At 38.4% G+C, this 24,036-nt stretch overlaps 2 protein-coding genes across 6 annotated transcripts in view; both read left to right on the plus strand.

Moving 5' to 3' along the window:
- Positions 1–16,263, plus strand: LOC140494693 (cold-inducible RNA-binding protein B-like). 4 transcript variants are annotated; one of them, XM_072594179.1, is made up of 7 exons: positions 1–179; positions 4,679–4,782; positions 6,439–6,542; positions 8,954–9,086; positions 9,799–9,847; positions 9,925–9,998; positions 16,189–16,263. In XM_072594179.1, the coding sequence occupies exons 2-7, from the start codon at positions 4,683–4,685 to the stop codon at positions 16,191–16,193; spliced, it is 465 nt and encodes a 154-aa protein (XP_072450280.1). In that variant the 5' UTR covers positions 1–179; positions 4,679–4,682; the 3' UTR covers positions 16,194–16,263. The 4 variants fall into 4 exon arrangements, with proteins under 4 accessions (XP_072450280.1, XP_072450283.1, XP_072450279.1 ...); XM_072594182.1 differs by having other exon boundaries at positions 9,943–9,998; positions 16,189–16,208; XM_072594178.1 differs by lacking the exon at positions 16,189–16,263 and adding an exon at positions 12,203–12,932.
- The window catches only part of LOC140494691 (cold-inducible RNA-binding protein-like), a 25,879-nt gene continuing 18,031 nt past the window's right edge, over positions 16,189–24,036 (plus strand). Inside the window, exons 1-2 of one of the 2 annotated variants that reach the window (XM_072594174.1) lie at positions 16,190–16,263; positions 17,374–17,447. The gene's annotated coding sequence lies outside the window, so the exon portion shown is untranslated. Of the gene's footprint in view, positions 16,264–17,373; positions 17,448–24,036 lie in introns of both variants that reach the window. The other variant, XM_072594175.1, reaches the window with a different exon arrangement.

Raw genomic sequence — 24,036 nt, forward strand, 5'->3', positions numbered from 1 at the left:
GCTCACGACGAGGGGCACGGAAATCAATACGCTGCGCCTGTGCACTTTTGAGCAAATAGAGTAGCTGAATTTTTTCTCTCTGCCTTCGCCCATCTTGCTGTTTGCTTTGTAGTGAGTTGGCAAAGTCGGGTCTACAGGGAAAATAAAACATTTCGTGTGTCGTTGGTCGATAACATACGGTGAGTGAAGTTGCTGCCGGAGATATTTTGAAGTGAAGGAGGGTGAGGAGTTGGTGAAGGACTTCAGTGAGAACATGAACTGATTAATTGTTATATTCGGAGAGGTCGTGGCCTCCAGAACGTGTAAAGTTTTTAATTTGTTTAAAGAGGCGGAACCTGAATAGCGTTTTGACAAGCTAGTGTCTAAATGTCGCTTCGGGGTGGGAGCTAGGAGTAAACATTTCAAGCCCGACAGTTTCGGCTTACGTTTCTCCACTTGGTGTTTTTTTGTGTGTGTCCGGCGCTGGGGTGGAAATGGCGGCGAGGTGGTAAAATGGCGGCCGCGGGCGGGGCCGCCTGCAGTTCCTTGAGAAGTCGCCGCTTTCGTGGTGCGCTCCTCCGCTTCCATCTTCTGTGGCGCAGTTGGAAACTAAGTCACTCCCTCCTCTGCCTCTTTTCTTTCTCTGCTTCGCTCTCTCCTCTTTCCAGAGCCCTAGGGATGTACAACACCAAAACAGACCCTTCATCCAACTCGTCCATGCCGACCAGATATTCTAACCTAACCTAATCTACTCCCGTTTGCCAGCACTTGGCCCAAATCCCTCTAAACCCTTCCTATTGATATACCCATCCTGATGACTTTTAAATGCTGTAATTGTACCTGCTTCCACCACTTCCTCTAGCAGCTCATTCCTTACATGCACCACTCTCTGTGGAAAAAGTTGCCCCTTCGGTGTCTCATATCTTTCTTTCTCCCTTCACTTATGCCCACTTGTTCTGGACTCCCCTACCCCATGGAAAATACCTTGTCTATTTATCCTAGCCATGCCTCTCATGATTTTATACGCCTCTTTCCAGTCACACCTCAGCTTTCGATGCTCTAAGGAAAACAGCCCCAGCCTGTTCAGCCTTCCTTATGGTTCAAATCCTCCAATCCTGGCAACATCCTTGTAAATCTTTTCTGAACCCTTTCCAGTTTCACAACATCCTTCTGATAGCAAAGAGATCAGAATTGCCTGCAACATTCCAAAAGTGGTCTAAGCAATGTCCTGTACAGCCACAACATGACTTCTTTGCTCAATGCTGTGAACAAGTATGGAAGCACACCAAACGCTGCCTTCACTATCCTATTTACCTGCGACTCTACTTTCAAAGAAATATGAACCTGCACTCCAAGTTCTCTGTTCAGCAACAATCCCCAGGACCTAACCATTCAGTGTACAAGTCCTGCTCTGATTTGCTTTTTCAAAATGCAGCACCATGCATTTATCTAAATTAAACTCCATCTGCCACTCTTCAGCCCATTGGCCCATCTGATTTAAGATCCTGTTGCACTCTGAAGTAACTTTCTTCGCTGTCCAGTACACTTCCAATTTTTATGTGATTTGCAAACTTACTAACTACCTCTTATGCTCACATCCAAATCATTTATATAAATGACAAAAAGCAGTGGACTCAGTACCTATCCTTGTGGCACTCTACTGATCGCAGGCCTCCAGTCTGAAGAGCAACCCTGTTTTCTCCCTTCAACCAATTCTGTATCCAAATGTCTAGTTCTTTCTGTATTCCATGACTTCTAACCTTGCTAACCAGTCTCCCATGAGGAACCTTGTCGAATGCCTTACTGAAATCCATATAGATAAGGTCCACTGCTCTGCCCTCATCAATCCTCTTTGTTGCTACTTCAAAAAAAACTCAACAAGTTTGTGAGACATGATTTCCCATGCACAAAGCCATGCTGACTATCCCTAATCAGTCCTTTCCAAATACATGGAGAAAGTGAGGACTGCAGATGCTGGAGATCAGAGCTGAAAATGTGTTGCTGGAAAAGCGCAGCAGGTCAGGCAGCATCCAAGGAGCAGGAGAATCAACGTATGAAGGCTCATGCCCGAAACGTTGATTCTCCTGCTCCTTGGATGCTGCCTGACCTGCTGCGCTTTTCCAGCAACACATTTTCAGCTCTTTCCAAATACATGTAAATCCTGTCCCTCAGAATTCCCTCCAACAACTTGCCCACCACCAATGTCTGGCTCACTGGTTTGTAGTTCCCTGGCTTTCCTTATCACCTTTCTTAATTGATGGCACCACGTTAACCAGCATCCCCTCTTCCGACACCTCTCCTGTGACTATCAATGATACAAATACCTCAGCAGGGGCTGTTCTCTCCCTTGTTACCCTTTTGTCCTTAATGTGTTTATAAAATCCCTTTCGGTTCTCCTTAACCTCATTTGCCAAAGCTATCTCATGTCCCCTTTTTGACCACCTGGTTTCCCTCTTACCTACTCTCCTACTGCCTTTATACTCTTCTAAGGGTCCATTCAATCTCTCCTGTCTTTACCTGACATATGTTTTCTTCTTCTTAACCAAAACCTCAATTTCTCTAGTCATCTCAGCCTTTCAACCTACCAGCCTTTCCTTTCATCCTAACAGGAATATACTGTCTCTCTCTTACCCCTCCCTACTTCTGCCCATTGTACAATGCCTCCCAAAAATAGGGCGCAACCTTTTTACGACGCGAGGACTTCCCCCACCTCTTGACCATTGTGAAACAACTTCCGTCATTTGAACGGGAGGCTCTGGAGCCACTTATTAACTAATTCATGTTTGGTTGTGAACAGTGTATGTGCAAGGTGCATATTGTCACTTTTCACTAATAATGACTAATGTGTTCTAACTTGGACTTTCCAACATTAATAAAATGTATAAAAATGATTCTCCCTTTTTACCTGACTCCTCTTTTTTTCTCTTTTAAATTGATCCTTGAATAGAAAAGAATATTATACACTATATTCTTTGATCCTGTCCAGGCTGCCAGTTAAAACATTCAAAATCATTAAATCTGCCAACTCAGACCTCTTACAGGCATCTTTGTTTTAGTTTTTAATCTTTTATCCCACTGAAATAAAAATGGCATGTGAAAGAGACCTGTCTCACAAGTCATCTGTTTTCATTTTGCCCACTAAGAGACATGTGAACTGTTTGTTTTTTGCAAACTTATCAACTGAAATGCTATGGCGGTATTCAAACATTGACTTTCTGCCAGGGAGTGTTGCTGAACAAAGAGACCTTGGAGTGCAGGTTCATAGTTCCTTGAAAGTAGAGTCTCACGTAGATAGGATAGTGAAGACGACGTTTGGTATGCTTTCCTTTTAGAGCATTGAGTATAGGAGTTGAGAGGTCATGTTGCAGCTGTATAGGACATTGGTTAGACCACTTTTGGAATGTTGCAGGCAATTCTGGTCTCCTTTCTATCAGAAGAGTATTGTGAAACTTGAAAGAGTTCAGAAAAGATTTACAAGGATGTTGCCAGGGTTGGAAGATTTTAGCTACAGGGAGAGGCTGAGTAAGCTGGGGCTGTTTTCCCTGGAGTTGAGGGGTGACCTTAGAGGTTTATAAAATCATGAGGGGCAAGGATAAGATAAATAGACAAGTCTTTTCCCTGGGGTGTGGGAGTCCAGAACTAGAGGGCATCGGTTTAGGGTGAGAGGGGAAAGATAAAAATGGGTTAGGTCCCTTTTTAGGGCACCTTTTTGACACAGAGGGTGGTGCGTGTATGCAGTGAACTGTCAGGAATTACTGGAGGCTGGTACAATTACAACATATACCGGGTGGGTATATGAGTAGGAAGGGTTGAGGGATATGGGCCAATCTGGCAAATAGAACCAGATTAGTTTAGGGTATCTGGTCAGCATGGACGAGTTAGATTGATGGGTCTTGTTTCCATGCTATATATCTGAGTCTGTGCTGCATTGCTAAATGCAAAAAGTGTTATGTCTCCAAAAATGTTACAATTAGGCCTTCCAGTACAACAGCAATCGCAGTACTTGGAAGTGTTACTGTTTATATAAAAAAACTAAATGCGTTGTGACGTGACTATTAGAGTCATAGTTATACAGCATGGAAACAGAGTCTTCAGTTGAACTCGTCCTTGCTGATCAAATAACCGAAACTGACCTTATTCCCATTTGCCATCATTTCGCCCATGTCCCTCTAAACTCTATTCATGCACCTATACAGATAACTTTTAGACATGTAATTGTACCTACCTTTGGAGCTCATACCATACATCCGCCACTCTCTGTTTAAAAACTTTGCCACTTAGGTCCCCTTTTAAATCTTGCCCTTCTCACCTTAACTCTATGCCCTCTAGTTTTGGATGCCTCTACCCTGGGAGAAAGACCTTGGCTAATCACTCTGTTCAAGCCCCTCATTATTTTATAGACTTCTATAAAGTCACCCCTCAGCCTGTAACCTTCTGGGGAATTAAAGCCCCAGCCTATTCAGACTCTCCCTATAGTTCAAACCTACCAGTCCTTGTAAATCTTGTCTGAGCCCTTTCAAGTTTAACAAATCTTTTCCGCAGGAGGCCTGCCAAAGTCATGCTTTTAAAAAGAAAGACCCTTCCAATTAAATTAATTTTCAGCATAGCTTCTCCCTTGTAAATTGCAGTTTAATCGTCGCAATATTTTTCATTCCGATTATAATTTTCATTGTCTTATGTGGTCTCTGTTCTCTCAAAGCACCATGTCTGATGAAGGAAAACTTTTTGTTGGTGGACTCAACTTTGACACAGATGAACAATCACTGGAGCAATTATTTTCCAAGTATGGGGAGGTTCGTGATGGTAAGCCTCCTGTATGCACAGTATGATTGAAGCTATTTTAATGTGGCCATTTTTTTTGACATTTTGTTCCTGGTTGACAATATTTGGTGTATTGTCTAAAATAATGAAGTGTTGGAGAAGGGATAACCAGCACAGGAACTGTCAAAGTTGGCTGTTATTTGTTGGCAAAAGCAAATGAAATATAGATGTGTTGAGGCAACAAGATTGTCAGCATTTTAAAAGATCAGATGTTAACTGTTTTAATTTCTTTGAAGAGGTAGATACTATTGAGGAATCATATGCCAAAATTGTTTATTTTGAATTGATACCCAACAGCTATAATTTTCTGCCATGTTTCTTTGAGCAAGGAGATTGTGGATCTGAGTCCTCCTCAAAGACTTGCATCCAGTTGAAGATGGTCTTCTTCCTACTTCAGCTTTTTTTTTTGAATACAAGTGAGTTTCCTAGGTCAGTCAGCAGTGGACTTTGTGATCTAATTTAAAATTCCTTGAGAGCTATTGTAATTAGTCAAATCCCTAGCATGCTCCTGGGTTCTTGCTCGATTCAACATTTAAAGGGGGCAATGGCCTAGTGGTGTTAATGCTAAACCATGAATCTGGGGACTCAGTTAATGTTCTGGGGACCTGGGTTTGAATCCTGCCATGACAGGTTGTAGTATTTGAATTCAGTAAAAGTTTGGAATGAAGAGTAATGATAATGTTTATTGTCGAGGAAACCCAATCTGGTTCACTGATGTCCTTTAGGGAAGGAAACTGTCGTTCTTCCCTGGTGTGGCCTACATGTAGCACCAGATTCACAACAATGTGGTTGACTCTTAACTCCCTTCGAGGCAATTAGGGATGGACAGTAAATGCTGGCCTAGCTGTCAATGCCCACATCCTTTGGATGAATTAGCAAAGAACTGAAAAATAGTGACTTGTTATTTATGCTATAGAACCTAATTCCTTGTGCTTTTGGTAGGGCTTGCGAGCAGAACAGAAGGGAAAAGAGAAGAAATATTAAGAGGGGGGTTAGATCGTGCTGGAAGAGATGGGTTTTCTGAAGGTATTTTTGGAAATGTGTAGGCATGACATTCTGGGATGAAGTCGAAAGAATATTTGGATGATATACCAAAGAATAGTGGTATTTTAAAGGTGAGGATTGTGAGGTTCATTTCAAATTCAGTGTGTTGTGCTACAAACAACCAAATATATATTTTGGGCTCGGGGACTGACTTAAGTTTTTATGTGGGACGCCAGATGTGCAGTTGAAGTTTTAGGAACTTTGAATTGTTCTTAGACATGAAAAAGGAGGTTGTTTTAAAAAAATTACCAAAATTGAGGGTGGGTGAAGGGTGAACCGAGAAATGGAATTGGATTTATGGGAAGCATTGCTCTAATTCAGACTTGACTCCAAGGGCTTTGGATGTGGGTTTGCTTAAGTAAATGACAAGAGAAGTGAATTGGCCGTAAACTAAATGCTGACAATTATTGTGCTGCTGCTGAAGGCTACCAAGTTTATTTGATGTCGAAAATGATTTCTGACAAGAAATGGTCACAGATCTTGCCTGAGACACAGTCCTTTACTTTGAGCTGGTATTTTAAAAAATAGAAATGCATTGTATTTTTCACCTAAATATTTAATTTTGATGCTTTTGTCTTTCTTGCCTATTTTTAGTCCTTGTGGTCAAAGATAAAGACACACACAAATCCAGAGGATTTGGTTTTGTTACTTTTGAAAATCCTGATGATGCAAGAGATGCCTTGGCCATGAATGGAAAGGTATACATTTCTAGATGAGGCTCTTCTAAAGCTTAGATGGTAGGCTTTTCTTTAAATAAATGGAACTTTTCATCTGGGGTATGCTGAAAATAATGAGTCTTCTGTACTGTAAGTGTTTTTCCAAAATAAGTACTCCATTGTATACTATATAACTGCACCAAATTATGTATTTGATGTCTTTGAATTAGCTTGGTTTCTTTGCTTAGTTACTGGTTGAAAATCTAAGTTTGACTAGTGGACTAATTATCTACCATTTGGTTAGCCTGGTGTTTGCAGATTATTTTCTAATCAATTCTGGCAGGAGATCTGCTATCATGATATGCCAAGCTCATCTATCTTGCACAATCCGTGCATGTCCACTGTAACGCATCTACAACTATGATGACATCAGAAGTCCAACTCCACCTATGTTGACCCTTGTGTGCGTGCATGTCAGATGATAACTCTTGGCTATTACCAAAAGACTGACCTTTTCTGGATGTCACTTTGCATGTTTTTCTCTTGGAATTTCAAATGCCTCACTGTTTCTGTAATGGCCTATGTATTTAATTTTTGTTCTTTACCCCACAGATGTTTATTTATCACCCAGGTTTAATCATACAAGGAATTAGATAGAAGGAGCAGGTCTTGTTATAAGCTTGAATTTTCTTGTTAATGCATCCTTCATAGAAGTTACTACTGGCTATCTGTATTGTTTGCCTAACTTCTGCATTATACCTTTCAACTACTGATATTATTTCTCCTAAATAGATAGTTGTCTACAAAATCCAGTATGACATCATTCACTGCAAACTTCATACTGTTTTTCCAAATTTCTTACTACATTCGTCTTTCTGATGTTCATAATCGGTCCAAATTCCAAACTTTGATTTGACTCCATCTGTGATGTTTTGTTGGACCTCTGTTGATTCTTCCAAGTTCTACCAATTATTGTTCCCTCCAAATTCTTCAATTCCTGAAAATAAATCTGATTGTGAATATTTAATATGTAAAGAATGAATCGTTTTGAATATGCTATGCAGTCGTGTATTCTTCTCTTCACTTGTTAGTTTTCTAGTCTTCCATAAGCAAAAACAACTTGGCCTCCAGTGAGGCAGTTATATAAAAGCTGAAAATGTTAACAGAAACTTATCATACCAGAATAAAACATTTCTGGGGATCATAGGTGATATGCCCACTACAACGTCTGTGCCATGCCAGTAGTGCCTGTCTGCTACCTCATCCTGGAAACCCATGTGGAAGTAACCATGCAAAACAGTTTGGAGTTGGGCACTGCGACCTACCTCCACAGCTGCTGCCTGTCCTATTAATGGCCCTCTTGGTCAGGTGATCAGGTAGGACCTCTCAATCCTGCTGTTGCCATCAGCATGGAAAGCCATGTATCAGAAGCGGTCCTTTTAACTGAACAGATGCTGCAAAAGAAGGCAGTCTTAAGTAAATGTGATACACTATTTCCTCCAGGCTGCCACTACATGTGGCCTCACACTCAGTGAACCTACTCATCTGTTCAGAGCCCTCCACTCTGAATTTGGGCATTTTAAAAAAAATTGATCCTGTTTATCACCGAAAATTACACAAGTGTTCCTGAAATATGACATTGATAGTAAACTTTGAAATTTATCCAAAGCCAATCTAAGACCAAACATCATTCATCAGAGTAAAAACAGGATAGTTTGAAGTGTGCAGTCATGATTGGAATGAACTGTCTCCCAGATTGTCCAAAACTTGCCATTATATACTTATAGTTGTGAAGATTGTTTTTGCTGTGAATATTTTCCCTCCTGTTCTTGTTCCAAGTCTACATCCAGATTGCATTAAACCAATTTCTGCTTCAAATGTTAAACCAAAAGAACTGCGGATGCTGGAAATCAGAAACACAACAGAAGAAATTTCCAGAAAAGTTCAGCAGGTCTGGCAGTATCTGTGGAGAGAAGTTGGAATTAACATTTCTGGTTACTCTTCAGTAGGTTCTAAAGAAGGGTCACTAGACCTGAAATGTTAACACTGATTTCTGTTCACAGATACTGCCAGACCTGAGTTTTTCCAGCAGTTTCTGTTTCTACTTCAAATGTGTGTTGTATCTCTTTCAGACGATTGTGGAAATCATGATACAATTAAATGACTTGTTGTTAAGCTTGGATTTAAAATGATTGCATGCAGTTGCTTTATGGCTCTTGGGTAACTTGATGAATAGTGCCTTAAGTCACTCTGATATGTTTTGGTATACATTTGATTACAAACTTCTATTACTCTTTACTTAGATTAAGAAACAGATTTACTTAAGTGAAAGAAGTTAATTTTAAATTCAACATATAAGGAAAGCAAATTTTAAGTACTGTAACTTCAACTCAGTTGATATTACCAGTACTACTCAGTTATGACAATTGGTCCTTTTTTTCTGTCACTTTCAGTCAATTGATGGTCGACAAATTAGAGTAGACCAGGCAGGAAAAGGCTCTGGGGGACGAGCTAGGAATTACCAAAGTGGACAGTCGCGAAGTTATGGATTCCGTGGTGGGAGAAGTGGCCGTGGATTTTACAGAGGTGATCTATAATGATGGAAACTGGTTTTGCTGATTTATGAATATAATAGCGGTTGCTAATTCAAAGAATTCCTAGTGTGTGCACAGAGTCGATTCTGGCGATTGAATCACACCAACTCTCCAAACAGCATGCCATCTAGCCCCAGCCCCCTAACCTGTCCCTGTAACCCTGCATTTTCCAAGGCTGATCCGTCTAGCCTGAACATCCCTGGACACTATGAGCTACTTAGCATGCCAAGTCCACCTAACCTGCATATGTTTGCAGTGTGGGAAGAAACTGGAGCACTTGGAAGAAACACAATGCACAAACTCCACAAAGACAGAGGCTCTAATCAATCCCAGGTTCGTGGCACTGAGCCACCGTGCCATCCAATGTTAATTTATTCTCTTGTGTTGGTAACCATGGAATGAGATAACAACGTACCATTGCAAGATATTGTTTGTCCTGGCATACATGTGTACCAGTTGCTGCATAGACACTGAGTAACAAGTGCAGCTTTGCCGATGTTCAGCAATAAAGCTTTTATATCCTTGATATACCAAAAGTCCAGCAGATAAGCGTATTGCAGATCAGTGTCGTTTCACTCACCATTGTAAGAACTGCATTAATTCATATGTTAAAGAAGAAAATTTTAAAATATTTAAGATGTTAAATTACTACTTTCAACTTGCTTCAATGCTCTTAAAGGCTAACTTGCTGAATCTTTCAATAGATGGTGACAGAAGTGGGCGAAGCAATTACAGAAATGACTACTATAATAGGTAAATATATTGCTTTGCCACACATCAGTAAGTCTGTTTTGTATTACATATTGGTAAGTTCTTTATTTTTATTTCAGGAGTCAAAATTCGAGCAGCTATGGCTATAACAGTTCAGTTGGAAGGTCGTACCGAGATGATTACGATAGTTATGGTAAGTATGTGCATAGGGACTGGAAGGTTGAAAATCATTCAGCTTAAGATAGTTTGCTATGTAATTTAACCATTTAATCATGTATTTTAAAAACTTCGTAGTTCATCAGAGTCTAGAAATGTCATCATTTTTAGGGCATTGAGGATTATATCCAATTGAGAAAAAATATGCCAGCTGTCATTTGAGGTTGATCTTACAGCCATTGTATAATTTTCCACAATGAAGTTCACGCTTTCTTAAAATCTTACCTGGAAGTAAGTAGGCAAATCTGGAGTTGTAATTTTCTTTTTCACCTGTTTGCAATTTTGATAGTTAACTGCAGTAATGATGTCTTGACATGAACTTGAGTTTAAATGGGGTGGCGGGGGGGGGGGGGGGGGGGTTAGGTAGGTAAGTGGTACACTGGGAGAGGGGCTCACTAAGATTCTTGTAGAGAGAGGAGGAAAACTTCTCCAAAGTAGGCCTCCTTGGAAGAGACTTTGCAATAAAGCTAAAATCAACAAGTGGACAGTGAGGACTGCAGATGCTGGAGATCAGAGTCGGGGGTATGGTACTGGGAAAACTCAGCAGGTCAGGCAGTATCCAAGGAGCAGGGGAAATCAATGTTTCGGGCATAAGGCCTTTATCAGTCATTCCTGATGAAGATCTTATGCCCAAAACGTCGATTCACCTGCTCCTCAGAGGGTCAGGCAGCATCCGTGCTTTTCCAGCACCATGCTCTCAACTCTGATCTCCAGCATCTGCAGTCCTCACTTTCTACTACATAAGGAAGAGATGTCAATTCTGGTGGTGAGCAAAAGTTATATTTGTTTTGAATCATATTTCATGTTAATGTAATTTAATTTTTATAGCAATAATATTTCATTTTTAAAATTTTTCTTTCTTAAACCTATTTTGTAAAATTTCATGTCTAATAGACTTCAATCTTTCCAAAAAAAAATGTTTGGGCTTGTGATTATGTAACAGGTTAACTCTACAGACTTATTTTAGATTCAAAATATGAAATCTAAAATCTAGATTGGATAATTGGGATTTTATGCATCTAAATTTTCCATTATCTCTTTCCTATTTGGTCATCTAAGTTCACTTCTAACAACTGGCTAAATGGAGCGCTCCTAGTTACAGGGAAAAAAAATGCTCATCTCACTTTCCTAGAGTAATCTTTCTGCAGTTTTGTAAACTAAATAACAAGTTCAGAAAATTGTATAGACTCAGCTTGAAATTTACTTGGAATTTTGTTTTTCAACTGTCCTCAGGGGCTGAAGAAATTCATAATATGAACCTATTGCTTGTCTTGATAGATTTTGAAGCATAATTTTCTCATGAATTATACTTGAGACCATTGCTTCTGCCATTAGTGGCTGAACTCCCGCAATGTGCTTTTTTCAGTCAGCAGTTAATTGAAGGAGAGGAAGATGATTCTGTGAAATCTTTTCTGCTTCATGTTTCATGGTGCTTTAGGAATGGGTCTACCAGTCCTATCAATGAATTGCCTGTATATAAACAGCAAAGCACTTTGCTGACTTTTTTATATGTGTTATTAGTGCTGTAGCAGTAACAACCCTCCACCTAGACTGAGGTCCGGAAGCTCGAGATTATCCATACCTAGCATATGGCATCAACTAATGAGCTCAAAAGGCATTCGTTTCACCCTTATTTTCTGGAAGCAACATTATTGGAGATCATTGAGCTTTGTTTCTCTCGGTATCTCAATTTCTATCGTCATATATTTCTGTCTACAACTTCACTGTAATGAAAAAATTATTTTGTTTGTGGAAGTTGGCTTAGAATCTTTCAGTGGCTTCTCTATCAAGATTTAAGAGGTGGGTGCTGGCTTTTCTTCCTTTGCCTCCTTTTACCCGTTTTGACTTTTTTTTTAAACTGTAACCCCAAGAAAAAGATACTAGGAATAAAATGTTCATCCAATATTTGGCAAACATAAGATCTTGTCAGTTGAAATAGAATGAGTCCTAATTTGGAATTGGAATTTTGCGCTGCCTGTCCAGTTGCTTGTTTTGAATCTATTTAAGTTTGTGCTTTACTTGTACTAGCACTTCATGCATTTTGTGCTTAAAGTGAATGGTATTAAAGTAGGGAAGTGTGTGCTAATCAGTTACTATTGTTACAATCTGATAGTATGTGGAGAAGCTGAATTGAAAATGTATTACAAATTCTTTACATTGTGCCTGCTTCTCCTCCTCCAGCTACAAACGAATAATCAATCTCCTTGAATCAAGATCATCCTCCTTTTGGCCCTTGAGTTTTGGAACTACAGAAAGCAGTTATCTTCTGAACTTGTTGTCTGTTTTAATATTATCAAAATTGACAGTCTGATAGTTTCTGACTTGAATGTGCATTTACTTTTAGGTCAAAAAAGACCTATTCAGCCTATTTATTTTGAAAGATTTTCACTTTCAGGTCTAAACCTGTAAAGAACAGACTTGCTCTAACTTTCATCTTGTTGAAATCCTCAATCAGTTTTGCTCTCAGTCCTGCAGATTTTTTTTTGCAGTTTTGTGATATTTCTCTTTTTCTTCCCCTCTAGCCACAAAAAAACCCACCAATTTGAGCTAGATCACAAAAGCTATGCATGCTGCAGAGTATTGACTTTTCAAGCTAATTTTAAAATACAATTATATGCAGATTGATTTCCTGATGGTAAATCAGCATTCAGTCATTCTGCCTGTCATTTAAAAAGTAACTTGCAGTGGAATGTTCAAACTGCTGGATCTTGAATATTTTGTACTTGAGTCTGTTAACATACAATTTACAGAAAAACATTCATTTTCGATCTAATATAGGAGGCTTGTTTTTGAAAGATTATATGCTGGTAAAGTTGGCCATTTGTTCATGCTGTATTTCATGTGCAAGGATGCAACAATTTTTTTGTATAAACTTGGCTTTTTGGAAACTGATTAAAGAACCTTGCCCAAAGATCTCTTGTTGCTTTTAATCAACCATAAGTGTTACAGTGAACCCTGTTTACTGAAGTTCATCCAATTTGGATAAAATGTAGCAACTGGAATTGGATATTGAGTGCTCCATTTTAAACATGGCATTGTGATCATTGTATCTTGTCTTAATAATGAATACGTGCGGTGAAAATTCCGATTTTCGATTTTGAACTAAGTAACTCCCACAAACTGCATAGCTTAGCACAAACATTTGGAAGCTGCATGTAATGAAGGCTGCCATGCAAACAATGGCTGTGTTTCCTGGACAACTTTTTACCTATTAATAAAAATACTTCTGGAATCAATATTTTAAAAAGAAATCCAAATGATTGGACCTCCGTAATGCATCAACCTTATGTGTTTAAAGATGCAATGAAATGACTGACACCAAACCTGTTCTGTGAAGTGTTCTACATTTGAAGTTGCTAAGTTTTTTTTTAATATTCTATATTTTTAAACACTGAACTAATTAAAAGGGCGGGAAGAGTGTGGTGGACTCTTGATTCATAGTCTTGGCAAGATGGATTGCCATTGATCCTATTCATGTTTCGGGATTTCTTCCAACCCTCTCTTTCAGTATTTCCTGTCGTTGACCCAACAAGCCAGTTTCCTTTTGCGTGATGAGTGTTGATTTATCTTTTAGACTATTTTCTGAAAATGCGTGGTAAAGGCCTATAAAGCAGCTAACAATTCTGGTACCTCTGACAGTTGGGAGTCTTAGGATTCTACAATGGCAAACCCAGCAAAAGATTGAGGGTGAATAGTGAGAGAATATGCTCGACAAAAAAATCTTCTATAGGTATAAATAAAGTCTCTTAATAATGGGGAAGAAGTGAAGAGACACTGAACCCATGCTTCAAGTTTGTCTTCATAGGGAAGAATATTGGAAGCCTTCTAGAAATAATTGAGAATCTATGGTAAATATAACAGAGGAACTGTGACATGAATTAGTTGTTTTTAAAAACGTATTAGAGAAAAGGACTTGAAGTCGATAAATTCCTGCAGCTTATAATCTACATCCCAATGTTGAAAGAGGTAGCTGTTGTAAGTACCAACAACATTGATTATTTCTCAAATTTCTGCAGTCTGGAATGGTCCAATTAGGCTAGCATCAGCTGTATGGAAAATACTAGAATCTGTAATAAATGATGCAATAACAGGACAATTAAAAATAATAGGATTAGGCAATGCCATTAGATTTATCAAAAGGGAAGTCTTGTTTTAAGCGAGTAATTTGCAGAATGGAAGAATGTAGCATACTTAGATTTTCAAAAGGCTCCACACAGGAGGTTTGTAAGCCACATTGGAGCACAAAAGATTTGGGGGAATATACTGGCATGGATTCAAAAAAAACAAAAGCAAGGGCAATTTTCAGCTTGGCAAGCTGTGATTAGATGGATGTGCAAGAATCGGGTTGGTGTCCCAACCATTCACAATTATTTAGACATGAGGATTAAATGTAATATATCCTAGTTTGCAGATGACCCACAAGTAGATGGGAGTAACATTAATAAGAAGGGTGGAAAGCTGCTTCAGACACGAAAGCTGCTTTGAAGGCTTACTGGATAAATTTTGGCAGGTGGAATACAATGTTGGCAATGAGAGGTTATCCACTTTTGGTCGGAAAAGAAATACAAAGCATTTGTGGTGAGACGCAGCTATTGAAGTTCAAGGCAGTTTGTTTCCTTTGTAAATTACTGAATATACAGATGCAGCAAACAATTAGTATTTATTTTGTAAGTGCCTAATTATGTGAAAATGGAATTTTGAGTTGAAATTGCCATGTTTCTTTCAGTAGGGAAAGCTAGTTTACTTGGATTGAAAACATGTTTGATTTACTTAGCTATCCCAAGTAAATTCCAAAGAGGAGACTAAATGCATCTTAAAATTGGGTTATGGGTGGAATTGAGTCAGTGATTAAGTTACAACCCGAAAGGCAGTCGTTTTCTTAAAGAATTTGTGTGGAATGCAAGTTCTTCTGTTCCCTTCTTTCTTGCTACCTAAATATTACAACAGGCTTTTAAATAAAACCTTTTCTCAGACTATCGTATCTGAAAGTATACCCTACTTAGTTGTTTTGTCCTTTTAATATTCAAAACTTGTACAACAATTACAGAATTAAGGTAACAGCCCAAACTATCTGCCTGTCAAAGATTTCATATACTTTACAATATCAAGATTTTTGCTAGCTTTGCTGAAGGTAGTGACATTGAAGAATGACGTGTTCCTCCTGCAAGGAAACTTCAGCTGGTTATGGCTAATGCGTCAGTGGACATAATCATAGCCTTGAGGTAACTCATTTTGCTCTCGTACAATGTCCACTTTCCCATTTCGTTAAGCTGATCTATTTTAAATGTTCTGGCAATGTACTTGGAATAAATTTGAGTGAATTTCCTCCTTGGTCTCCTTTAACGTGCAGATTGATTTTTAATCAGTTCAAGCAAACTGCAATCCTCATTTTGTAAAATGCACGCAAGTCAAGTTGCCTTGTTGCCATTGGATGAAAAGATCAATGAAAGGCTATTGAAGTGACAATGTCCACTTAATATCCTAGACCTTAACTTGCCAAACTCCAGCAATAAGTATATTAAGGTCAACCAATAAGTGGAAGGAAGAGAAATTGTGCTTTCAGCAATTTTATCGATATCCCAGTTCTTCATAACAGGTTATTCCTAATACTGTACAGCATGCATTTCTAAACTGGAGGATTGCAAGGTCCCCAGATTTCCGTCTGGGATCCAGCATACCGCAAGCAACAACTCCAGTTTTTTTTTTCTTGGTATTTAATTTAGTAGCATATTTGTCATTGAATCTTTTTCTGCACTTAACAATTATGGTTTGCTAATTTCACCTGGAAGATGGAATGGAGGAACTCTTGGGATTTGAAATACCTGCAGAGTCCCCATACAATTTGGAAATGTAGCAGATTGTGTTGAATTTAATTGAGCTCTCAAATTGGAAAATACGCATTTAGTGTTTAATCATTCATAATGAATTATACTTGTAAATATGCCCAAATTTCTCAATTGTGCAAATAGTGCTTGAATTTTTTTGGATTTGCTAAACGACGTTTGGAAAGCAAGGACTATAGAAAATGTTGGAGTAGCTTTCTGCTGACTTATTCAAACTTTTTTTTGCTGAAGTAGAATGTTATGCTTGGGTAAAGAATTAATAAATGGATTAATATTAAAATGACATGTAAGAAAGGAATAACTTGGTGACTTCTTCTGTTACAGAATGAAGAAACAGAATTAAGAAGATTGTCATTTAAATTTTGAATGGAGGTGAATTCTCTCAAAGTGTAATGTACTGTAAGTATTTGCAATAGTTTTAAACATCTAGCCAGTGTAAGCTCGACATTAAATTTGAATTAAATTTTTGTGCACAACTGCATTTGAAGGCTCTATAACTAAGGAATGAGGCATAGTCTAAGAATTAGGGCCAGGCCATTCAGGAGAGATGTTAAAAAGCACTTTTGTGCATATGCGCACAGTAGTGAAGGCTTGGAACTCTTCCTCAAATGGCGGTCGATGCTAATTCGCAAGGATATTAAGGGAGATGGGCTCAAGGCAGACATACAGAGTTCGAACAAATATCAGCCATTCACTTATTGAATAGTGGAGCAGGCTGAATGGCCTTCTGCTCCTACTTTCAGAATAGAACAGAACATTGGAGAAAGAGCATTTTTGAAAAATCTGTTTGCTGTTCTAATTGTGAAACTAGCATCCTAGTTTCAAATGTCAACCCTTTATCACCTGTCAGTTTTTCCTTTTCCATGCAATATGTTGGCTATGTAGATAGTGTCAAATCATATTTGGGAGTCCATCATTTTGGTGCTGATCTTTGGTGTATTTGATAAGATAACTTGTATTTCCATATGTTTGTGTGGTTTTAATCTATCCTGACTGCAATTATCAGCAATTTTGTCACTAGTGTAAACTAATCGGATGGGGAGGAAGAAGAGAAACTTCTTCATTTTGGAAATGTGATGTTTTGTTTATATCTCAACCTTCCTTTCAAGTAATGAATAGATATGTTCCTTTCACCCAATTCAAGATTTTTGAATGCTTCTGAGTACACATGTTCATGTTCTAATTGGTAAAACATGGGTGTTCATTCTTTTCCAAATCTTCCCACTTCTGTTAACTCATTGCTTATACTGTTCTAGTATACTGTGTCATGAATTGATCCTTGAATGGTTTCATCAAGCTATAAGATTTGTACAGTATTCCATTTAATAGTAAAGTGTAATTTGAGTTTACGTAAAATCGAGATCCACTCATGTTTAGTTCTTCAATATTTGAAGGCCTGGATTAATTTAATTACTACCTCGTATCAATTTTTTGAAAATATGTTAACAATTTCTTGGATCTGGCTCTTAAGTACTTTTGATTGAATTATCTTTGTTTTTGCTGTGTTAGCTAATTTCAGGTTGATCCTACTATTGGGAAAAAGACAGCAAGAAAAAGACAAATTACTTTTAGCATAGATACAGGTAACTTGACACGACTTTGCATGAACTAAATTTTTTATATCCAGCATGTGATTTCTTTTTCCCTCCTATTTCATTAGACATCAAATCTGTGGAGATACAATTTCTTTTTTCAGAATGGTAGTTAGTATCGAATTCACCAAGTCCTCATCCCAATCTAAGAAAAATTGGTGCAAATCTATATACAATTTGCTGACCTCGAACTAAGTGTATGCATACTTTTTAAAAATTAAGGTGAATTTTCCTTCATTCTTTGCACCAATCCCTGGGCAAAGACCTGCCAATTGGTTGAATACTGTTAAACCAATTCTGACTTGACAACCCTGGAATATTGTATATGAAGACTTTTTTTACTGCAAAAATAAAATGGATATGTATTCAGAACTGTTAATGAAATGTTTTAAATTTAGTTGAATTTAGTTAGTGTTTTCACTGACAGTTAAGTGATCAGACGCAATTGTTGTAATGAAATGTCCACTAAGTTTCTGCAAAAAAAAACTTAACTAGAATAGTAACATCTGGATGATTATAATATTTCTGGACATCTAAAAGCCAAATTATCTGAATTAACATCAGATTTATTTTGTTACACACGATTGCACTGGTGGCATAATTATTTCTAAAGTACTTTGGTTCCAGGTAAATGTCGTACTCGGTGAGAATTACTACTTGCAATGTTTATGATAGCTAATATTATTGCATATCATTGTTAAACTGACCAAAGCTGGCACCTGCCAATGTTCTAATTGAGAAAACTTTGACTTTGTGTGTGTGTGTGTATGCATGTATAATAAAAACACTTGAAAGAAGTTGGTTGCAATTAAATACCATGTTTGTTCTGCTTTTGAAATAGTATTGTTAGTTATGTAATGCTTTGCTGTTTGATTTTCTGAAAGTGGTATTCCTTACTTGTGTACAAATAGGATAATGCTCAAAAAGAAGAGAAAGTAATTTTTCAGCTGTTTAGTTAGACACGGCATTTACTTGATAATGCTCATCTGCTTTTGTTATCCCTGAATTGCAAGATGTTTTGATTAAGAAATGATCCAAACTCTGCTAGCTTTCCAACAGAAATATTAACAAATATACTTTGCCATTCATGTTTAAGAAATTATACATTTATTTTTGTGAAATAATTTTTAAAATAGGTGCAACATGAAGTTAGGAAAGTGAATAGGATGTTCTGTTTATAGTGAAGCGAATTTAATACGAAGTCGGGACGGTTATGCTTCAGTTATACATGACACTGGTGAGATCACGAGTAATGTATGCAGTACTGTTCTCCTTTTTAAGAAAGATTTAAATGCAAAAATTGTTCTGAGAAAGTTTATGTGATGAACACATGGAGTGTTTGGATTGCATTGTGAGGCATGGTTAGGCTAGGCTAAACTGATATCCACTGGGAGTGAGGCGACTTAGTTGAAATGACACTGAGACACCCTGACAGGTTGGATATGGAAAGGATGTTTCCTCTTGTGGAATAATCTGGGCTAGCAGTCACTGGTCTTAAATGGAATTTTTTAAACATTGAGAGTTCTTCATCCAAAGGCAGTGAAGCAGAGTCTCTTGAATATTTAAAGCAAAGGTCGATAATTTTTGGTAAGCAAAGGAGTGAAAGGTTATCAGGGGTAGATGGGGATTTGAAGTTAGTCAGATTTTATTAAATGAGGAAAAAATGGCCACTTCTGTTCTCAGTGCAGATGTTATATGTATGTTGGTTTGCCTTTTCTATTCTTTGCTTCTGAAATAATACTGTCATGCTGCAACTCTGTTTGCTAGTACAGGTTGTATTTCGCTAACCTGGCACGCTCTGGTCTGTCAACTTCTCTGTTTCAGTGCCGGCAATATGGTTCCAGTTCTGGTCTGTGTAAAGTTTGTTTGGGTGACAAGTATGGAGTGGGAATGGCCAATCTCCATCTGCATTTATTTTGGTGAAGTGCTTTCTTTTCCTTTCTGGAATAATTAAAATCATAATTTATGGACCTTTCCATAAAATTACTTAATGGTTCACAACTTGGTGTAGGAGGCACTAAAATGTTTCAACCTTTCTTGGGAACAAATACCTCCTATTATAACAATTCCTGTACTGACTGACCACTTGACCTTTGCCTTCATCAAATTTTCCATCCTTTGCTTTCTTTGCTAGAAAAACTGGCCTGAAAGTGGATAAATTACCAGGATCAGATGGTCTACACCCCATAGTTCTGAGAGATAGCTGAAGAGATAGTGGAAGCATTAGTGGTGATATTTCAGAATCAGGGAGGGTCCCAGAGGACTGGAAAACCATGAACATGTCACCCCTCTTTAAAAAGAGTCTAAGGCAATGGTTGGAAAATTACAGACCGATAAGCCTAACTTTGGTTGTGGGTAAGATCCTGGAATCCATTGTGAAGGATGAGATTTCTAATTACTTAGAAGTGGTAAAATCGGCATGGTTTCATCAAGGGGAGGTCATGCCTAGAATTGTTCGAGGAAGTAACGAGCAGGTTAGACCAAGGACAGCCAATGGATGCTGTCTACCCGACTTGAAGAACACCTTTGACAAGGTGCAGCACAAGAGGCTACTGAGTAAGATGGTGTTAGAGGCAAGATGCTAACGTGGATAGAAGGTTGCCTATCTTGGCAGAGAGTGGGGGTAAAAGGGTCCTTAGGATGACAGCCTAAGTGGTTTTCCGTAAGGCTTGGTGTTGGGACCACAACTTTTCGCTTTATACAGTAATGATCTAGATGAAGGAACTGGGGGCATTCTGGCTAATTTGAGGACTATACAAAGATAGATAGAGGGATGGTTAGTATTGGAGAGGCTACAGAAGGATTTGAACAAGTTGGGAGAGTGGGCAAAAGAGTGATATATGAATACAATGTGGGGAGGTGTGAGGTCATGCTCTTTGGTATGAAGACTAGAGGTATAGACTAATTTATAAATGAGAAAATTCAGCTGTCTGAAGTGCAAAGAGACTTGGGAGTTCTGGTCCACGATTCTCTCAAGGTAAACTTGCAGGTTTGGTAATTGGTTGGAAGGCAAATGCAATGATGGCATTTATTTTGAGGGGACTTGAATATAATAGTAGGAATGTACTTCTGAGGCTCTGTAAGGTTGTGATGAGCCCACATTTGCAGTTTTGGGCCCCATATCTCAGGAAGGATGTACTGACCCTGGAGCATGTTCAGAGAAGGTTCACAAGAATGGTCCCAGCAAATTAAAGCTTAATTTTGAGGATTCTGGGTCTTTACTCGATGGAGTTTAGAAGGATGAGTGGGGGAATCTAATTGAAACATACATAATACTGAATGGCCTGGACAGAGTGGATGTTGGGATGATGTTCCCATTGGTAGGAGAGACAAGGACCCGAGGCCACAGCTTTAGTGTAATGGGAAGACCTTCTAGAATGGAGATAAGCAGCAACTACTTCAAGCAGGGTGGTGAATCTATGGAATTCACTGCCATAGAAGGCTGTGGAGGCCAGGTCATTGTGTGTATTTAAGACTGAAATAGATTCTTGATTGTTATGGGGATCAAGGGTTATGGGGAGAAGGCTGGAGAATGAGGATGAGAAATTTCAGCCATGATTTAATGGCGGAACAGATTCGGTGGGGTGAATGGGCTAACTTCTGCTCCTGTGTCTTATGGTCTTCCAATCACAAGGTTGCCATATTAGGGAGACAGATCTGACTACAGGTTTTAACAATGGGTAAAGGTGTATTTAGAATTGAATACTATATGCAAAGTCATTAGGGGGAAAAGTGATTTCTTGTAGACACATTTCAGAAATTTTTGAGAGCTTTGAACTCTTTGTAATTTTTTTTTCCTTTATTGTAAATATTTGTTATCAGTGAAGCTAATTCTTCAATGACTGAAGAGAACTTTGCTTTTAGACATAAAAACAATTTTGAACAGTTTGAAAGATAAAAATGGACTGCAACATCATGACATTTTTCACTGGAGTGTATGAGATTGCGGTGGGGGGTGACCTTTATTAAGGTTTATAAAATCATGAGCGGCATAGATCTTTTCCCTAGGGTGGGAGAGTTTAAAATTATGGGCATATTTTTAAGGTGAGAGGAGAAAGATTTATAAAGGATATGAGGGGCAACGTTTTACACTGTTTCATATGTGAAATGAATTGCCAGAGAAAGTCGATGCAGGTACAATTAGTATTCAGAAGACATTTTGATAACCTTATCGGTAGGAATGGTTTGGAAGGATATGGGCCAAATGCAGGCAGGTGGGACTAGTGTAGTTTAGGAACGTGGTTAGCGTGGACCAGTTGGTTCAAAGGGTCTGCTTCCATACTGTATTAATCTTACTGGTTGATAGAAAGGAATCCTGCAGGCTTCAAGGGGTAAGATATTTGTAGGATCAAAGCATAGTGTTAGGACACTGGGTAAACCCTCCTGATTAATTTAGCCCAGCAACACAAGATTTATTCTGTGTGGTAATCTGTGAAAATTCAATAGGCCAAGAACTAGTTAAAGTAAAAATTAACAACTCTATTTCTAACAACTCTAACAGAATAATTAACTAACAACTATTTATAATTTCTTCCTCTAACCTATCTTTTACTTTCCCTTCTGTAATACTAGTCCAATAAATCTCCCAATGAAGATTTACAAAACAACGCTTATCTTAAAACCAGGCAGCTTTCAGTTTTAACTGAATTTCTGTTGTCTTTTCTTGGGGAGTCTGCTTCACAGCTATATTACAGGCAGTCTTTTTACATGCTAGTGGCTTGGCAGTTCTCCTCTCAACTGTTCAGTTTTCCCCAGTTTTGTACCCCAAAGCATTGGATTGTCATTGGCTTTTAAGATTGTCAATATACTAAATTCAAACTGGATTAAAGTTTGGTAGTTTTCAGGGTATAATTTAAACTGGCCTAATTCAAATCTGTTTTGTCATTTCCAGGCAACTAGCTAATTTAACTTTTGACCAAATGTTACATTGTTACCTTATTGAGAACACTTGGTGCTATCAGGTAGCTCTACCAGCTTTCTTAAAGGTACAAGACATCCACATCTTCATCGCACAGTAATTATTTGAGGTCAGGGTTGACTAAAGCTAGATTTTCACGTGAAAGTTTTAGACTGACTTATAGTAACTCTTTACTGAGTACTGCAGTTTTATAGTAAAATTTTAAATGTCAAAATATCTGCAGTTTGAGAGGCTGTGTGTACAAGGGCCAAGCACATTAGGATAGGTCTGATGGGACGGCACGGTGGCACAGTGGTTAGCACTGTTGCCTCACAGTGCCAGAGACCCTAGTTCAATTCCAGCCTCAGGCAACTGACTGTGTGCAGTTTGCACGTTCTCCCTGTGTCTGCGTGGGTTTCCTCCGGGTGCTCCGGCTTCCTCCCACAGTCCAAAGATGTGCAGGTCAGGTGAATTGGCCATGCTAAATTGCCTGTAGTGTTAGGTAAGGGGTGAATGTAGGGGTATGGGTGGGTTGCGCTTCGGCGGGTCGGTGTGGACTTGTTGGGCCGAAGGGCCTGTTTCCACACTGTAAGTAATCTAATCTAATCTAAACTGAATTGGTTATAAGAAGGATACACTGTATACTTGCAGATTCTGGTTTCTGCCATGACATGACAAAAGTAAATCCCCTGTTATGGTGGAAGTAACATGGTAACTAGACTCGACATCCAGCGATCTAACCTAATTTTTAGGGAAAATGTATTCCTATCCCCCTACACCTAATTGAAGTCTAAATTTGATCAATAAATCTGGAGTTAAAACTAGTCTCAGTAATGGTGACCACAACTACAATTGTTGCAAAAATCCAACTAGTTCAGGAAATCTTTTATGGAAGAAAATCTGTCATCTTCACCTGGTCTGGCTTATGTGTAACTACAGATCTATGATGCTTTCTTAACTGCCTTCTGAAAGTACCTTGTTTGCCACTCTGTTCAAGGATTGTTAGGAATGTTGAATAATTTCTGGCTTGCTAGTGAGACGGGGAAGAAATATGCCTGCCATAATTTTTAGAATGAATTTTCATTTCCAGCTTATACAGAACTTGTTTTTAGCTGAGTCTAGCATTGGAGCCAAACATGGAATTGAACAGCTGTGTTGAGAATCTCCTTCTCTTTACGTATCCATGTGATTTAGTCAACAGTCAAAAGCTTTTTGTAAAAATGACAATTTCGCTATTTGGTTCGATTATGATGTGGTTTAGTGTCAATTTCGTACTTTCTACTTGCCTAAATTGAAAATAAATGTATCTCTTTAAACTGTTAAAAGCAATTTTGCAAGAAGTGAGTCTGACCAAATGTATCAACTTGCTACTTATTTCTGTACTGTATACGAGTTTGAGAGAGATCCTGTGAAAATTGCTGTTTGTCATGAACTAGTTTGGAAGGATAACCGAACACAATCCCTTTCTAATATTATTTCACAGAATTGCAGCATGAAGGATATTGCTTATCACATCTTGTCTTTTTTTTTAATATTCCCCTGATTGCATTAAAAGGCTAGTTGAAATATGGAGCCACAGAAGGATTATAAAACAGGAGTTTGCTATTTATTCCCTCAACTGTTTTGTCCCCATCTGCTCTATAATAATCAATAATCTGCATACTGTGATGTTGTTACCAAACT

The sequence above is a fragment of the Chiloscyllium punctatum genome, chromosome 24, assembly GCF_047496795.1.
Source record: "Chiloscyllium punctatum isolate Juve2018m chromosome 24, sChiPun1.3, whole genome shotgun sequence".
Taxonomy (NCBI): Eukaryota; Metazoa; Chordata; class Chondrichthyes; order Orectolobiformes; family Hemiscylliidae; genus Chiloscyllium; species Chiloscyllium punctatum.